Source organism: Gadus morhua, chromosome 8 (genome assembly GCF_902167405.1).
Source record: "Gadus morhua chromosome 8, gadMor3.0, whole genome shotgun sequence".
NCBI lineage: Eukaryota > Metazoa > Chordata > Actinopteri > Gadiformes > Gadidae > Gadus > Gadus morhua.
Genome location: NC_044055.1, coordinates 5,278,075 through 5,283,074, shown reverse-complemented (window position 1 = coordinate 5,283,074; position 5,000 = coordinate 5,278,075). Strand labels below are relative to the sequence as shown.

The 5,000-nt window shown below is 45.7% G+C and overlaps 1 protein-coding gene across 1 annotated transcript in view; it reads left to right on the top strand.

Annotated features, from left to right (window-relative positions):
• cacna1eb (calcium channel, voltage-dependent, R type, alpha 1E subunit b) overlaps positions 1 to 5,000 on the top strand; it is a 58,120-nt gene that overhangs the window by 3,659 nt on the left and 49,461 nt on the right. Inside the window, exon 2 of the mRNA XM_030363366.1 lies at positions 3,623 to 3,892. Coding sequence (XP_030219226.1) covers positions 3,623 to 3,892 — 270 coding nt within the window. The remainder of the gene's footprint in view (positions 1 to 3,622; positions 3,893 to 5,000) is intronic.

Below are 5,000 nucleotides of genomic sequence, written 5' to 3'. Positions count from 1 at the left end.
TTAAATCTTTTAGGGTTGGAGGGGCTTTTGAAGCCGTTCCCCACGTCACATTTACACAGAGGCCCCGTTAACGTGTCACCGTGCTATTCTCAGAACCTACGAGGAGGGCTTTGTGACTTGAGAGCAGGGGTGGTGTTGTTGGTGAACGATTCAAGGCTAACTCCTATAGCTATACGGGGCTGTGATTGCTTCACAGTGGCTGACATCCATCCATCCATCCATCCCTCTCTCCCTCCCACATCTCTAAAACAAGGAGAGAGGGCGTATAGCCGTGTAGAGGATGTCCACGTAAATCCTTGACATGGTGGCACAAGAGGCGAAACATGTCGCTGAAGGGTGTGTGTGTGTGTGTGTGTGGGGGGGGGGGGTTGGACAAGGAGAAAGTGATTTCTTTAGGAAGAGGTCGCTCTATTGTACAACATGTCTTTTGTTGGCGGAATGAAAAGAATAGAGCAGAAATTCAAGAGAGCTATGTCGCTATGGAAACAACCGCAAAAAGGGAGAGAGAGAGAGAGAGAGAGAGAGAGAGAGAGAGAGAGAGAGAGAGAGAGAGAGAGAGAGAGAGAGAGAGAGAGAGAGAGAGAGAGAGAGAGAGAGAGAGAGAGAGAGAGAGAGAGAGAGGAGCTGGAAAAGTGGCTGTTTGTAGAGACGGACAAACATTTCTGTCTTGCCTTGTCTATTCATTAAATTGTGTGTGTGTGTGTGTGTGTGTGTGTGTGTGTGTGTGTGTGTGTGTGTGTGTGTGTGTGTGTGTGTGTGTGTGTGTGTGTGTGATGCCCATGATGTGTGTGAACGCAGGCTGAATGATACCACATTGTCTTAAATAGGGACATATTGTACAGGGGTTGCGTACTACAGGTCCTCTCTTTGCATCATTCTTTCAACAGATTTCTCCATTTCTTTTTGGAATTTCTCACATTCCCCAAATTGCCCATAGCAGCGTTTCTCAGGTGCTCGGACGCCTGTGACACTAAGAGATATTACCCTCTTCTTTTTTTACCCCCAGAATGCAATAATGATGTAGTAGTTTGGCTCGCTTCACTGCTCACGCTAATAACCGCTAAGGAATGCTAAGGCTTTGCCACGCGGTAACACACTTATTAATCGGGAAGCCTTCATTGGATTTTTCCACATTGTTTTTCAACCACACATTTGTATCGGTATATGTGTAGTGAGGGCCATTTGTGAAGATGCATACATTGTGAACGCACATATCCCTTTGGTGGTGTGTGCGTGTCAGTGTGTGTGTGTGTGTGTGTGTGTGCGTGTGTGTGTGTGTGTGTGTGTGTGTGTGTGTGTGTGTGTGTGTGTGTGTGTGTGTGTGTGTGTGTGTGTGTGCGTGCGTGCGTGTGTGTGTGTGTGTGGATCTATAGAGCGTTTCCAATGGCAAAAATGTGCATATATTTATACACATTTGATATGTATAAATATACATCCCTTCTCTAAAACCGTATGAATCTGTTAGGGGAGACGAAGAGTTGATCATGTCCTTTATGGGAAAAACATAACGAGTGCCCTGTAGGACGAGAGACTGCACCAGACGGAGAGAGAGAGCGAGGCCACAGGACACAGGACTAATGGGGTCTGTCTGAACACCCTGAGAGACCCTGCCCTCCTCTACCTCGTTGAAGGGGGGAGCAGCCCTGAGATCTATCGCATGCTCTATTTCTGTCCCAGTCTTCTCCTCCCAGTATCACCACCATGTGGCCCAGTTTGGTTTCCAATGTGGTGTATGGTAAACGGACTGCATTCATACAGAGCTTTCTAACCAGTGGCCACTCAAAGCACTGTACAATATTGCCTATCGTTCACCCATTCGTGCACACTTTCAAACCAAGACGGCGGTGTCAGCCACGCAAGGCGACAGCCAGCTCGTCGGGAGCAATTTCGAACCAGCAACCTTCCGGTTAACAGCCAACACGCTTTTACCTCCTGAGCCACATGCCGCCCATGGTGTCGGTATGTGCCTGTCTTGATTTAGTAGGACAATATGGCGCTGTTTGTCCTAGTATTATCAAAAGGCTGTAAGCTGTGCTGTGTGTCACTGTAACGACTTCAGGTGATGGCACGTACGGGGCGATATATAACTAGTTTCACGCTTCTCTGGCTCATGCAACCTGTTGTGCATGTGCCATTGTGCATGTTGTGCGTCATATTATGTTGCCCGTTGATTGCGCCCGTTTATTTCTGCTGGAGTCCAGCGGTGACTGAGGTCAAAGTTGAGCCTGTGGTATATGACCACTTAGTCTATTTAGGACCATAGATTGGTACGTTTTTCAATTCTGAAAAGAAAATACCATTCAAGTAAGGAAGATGCCATGTATTACGTATAGACGACTTATTTATCTTTGGGGACCCTTTAGATTAGTAATAATAATAATCTTTATTTGTATAGCACCCTTCATACATAAAATGCAGCTGTATTATCTGCATAAAATGCAGATAATACAAAACAAAACACATTCATCACAGGCAAGAGACCCGCAAAAGCATAGAGCAAAGGATAAAAATAAATACATAAAAATAATGAATTAATGAAAACACGTTCAATGCATATAAAAGATATTAGAGATAACAACAATAAAACACGAAAAAACAAATAGATGGTGGAATTAATTAAAAGCAGCAGCATAGAGATGCGCCTTAAGCTGCTTCTTAAAACGATCAACTGACGTTGCTGTTCTTATTTGTAGTAGGGGCAGTTTGTGATTAGGGAACAATATTAACCATTGATTAACATTAGAAATGCAGTTTCTAATAATGCATAATGATCCGTATTACTGCATTAACTAATGGTTCTGAATATAGCCTACCCTAACTCTCAGGTGTTATTATTTCTGATATCGATTGAGATCACTTTAACACATGTCCCCATCCGTGGTGTTTCCGTGGGAGGGGGCTGAGCAGGGTGCCCTGGCACGCTGTGCGCTAGCATGCGCTCTCTTTAAATATAGGTGATACCACTGAAGGGACGCGCGCCTCGCGTCTTCAAATCAAGTCTCACAGACAGTCACGTTTACAAATTGCCGTTAAGTCGCTTCAGTCGCTTCCGTCTCTATCAAGATATACGGTATCGTAGTTTCCCGCGCGAGGAGATGCGTAAAGTTTGTTTGTAGGGCGTGTTTTGGATCGCTCGATGGAAAGAAAGACGATATTTTTTTTAGCGCACTGACCGACTATTTGGATTTGGATTTTGAAGAGAGCTGGATCGCTCACCTGTTGGGTGCAGGGATGCGTACCGAGAGCTCGTGGTGATCCATGGGTACCAGGTGGAACAGATGGGAGAACAGAGAGCGCAGCATCTTTGGAGTCTGAGCCACTGACTCTCACCCAAGTAGATGGATATGTCTAATTTTCCTTCTCCTCTCGTTATTTAAATGAAAAATAAACCATTTTTCGACTGGATATGGCGTTATAGGATACAACAACTTTTGGTATTCTTGGAAATTCTTAAAAACAGTCGGTTGTGAATCTTAAAACAAAAGTGATTTGTTTCTCGCCCGAATCGACGCGGCGCTGGCGAAGGTTTTTCTTTGTGAGAATCGAGTTTACTTTCCTTCCTCCTCCTCCTCCTGCTCCTCCGCCACTTTGAGCCATCGCTATTTCCCCTGTCTCTCCTCAGAATGGCTCGGTTCGGAGACGAGTCTCAGCCGAGCACCATGGACTCCGGAGACGGGGACGTGGAGGGCGGCACGGCCGAGGGACAGGACGCGGTCTCCGCTTCGGGGATGTCCGGGTCCCTGAAGCAAGCCAAGGCTCAGAGGGCTCGGACCATGGCCATGTATAACCCCGTGCCCCACCGGCAGAACTGTCTCACAGTCAACAGGTCGCTCTTCATTTTCGCAGAAGACAACTTCATCCGGAAATACGCGAGGAGAGTCATTGAATGGCCATATCCTTACGCACAGTATATATCTTTATTTCATTATAAAATAATAATAATAATGATAATAATATATCTATATCTATATATGTATACATGAAACGCATGCCCACAGTTCAACAAGTAAAGCAATCAAATATATACACATTGCCATACATCCCTCATTTATGTCCTCATTAATAATAGTTCCTAATTATTCAGTCAGAAGATGTAATGTAAGCACTGTAGATAGTTTTAATTGTTTAACTTCACCATGAAATTCATTTGTTTTACTGTATTCAAACTACCAACCCCGCTCTCTCTCGTCCCCCCTGCATCTCTCCCCCTCTCTCTCCTTATTTGCCTATGATCTCGATAGGCAACGGTTCATCCCTGCAGAAACCAAAGTGTGTAGGCTACCAGCAGAGCCTGAACCCTGTTGCGTAACTCCATACAGTGGGGAGCAGGGAAGTGAGCAGGGTCTACCTAAGGCAGAGCCGCGTTTGGGGGTACTTCTGTGCTTTGCTGCTCCTCCTCAAACTATCACTGCTCCTTTGGCTCAGAGACAGCAGAGTTAGAGCGAGCATGTGGGAGAAAAGCAGTGGCTTAGGCCGGGGGCGGGACGTGGGCCCAATTATGGACTCTTTACTGGTTCACTGGAATATGAACTTGGCCATGAGTAGGTGTCAGCACAAATAGATGCTTTGTTTGCTCTGTTTCCCCTTGCGGAAACCTAAACCATTCATTAATTGATTAACAGGCGATTCATTAGTTAGGCCCGGGGACCACATTCCCATAGAGTGGAGAACACAATGCCTCACTCTGGATTAATGCCGTCCTTAGCTTTAATACGAGTGTACATACACTAATCTCATATCGCTTTTAGGTTTCCATTCAGCACGGTAATCATGATTCCCATTCCAGCTCACGAACCAGAAGCGTTTTTATATTGGATGACATCAGTGCTGTTGCACTGCTTTTGATCGCACATCTAGCCTCCCCTTCCTCCATGCATCCTGCGTGTGTCTCACTGTTATCTAACCACAAGCTCTGCGCGTGTGTGTGTGTGTGTGTGTGTGTGTGTGTGTGTGTGTGTGTGTGTGTGTGTGTGTGTGTGTGTGTGTGTGTGTGTGTGTGT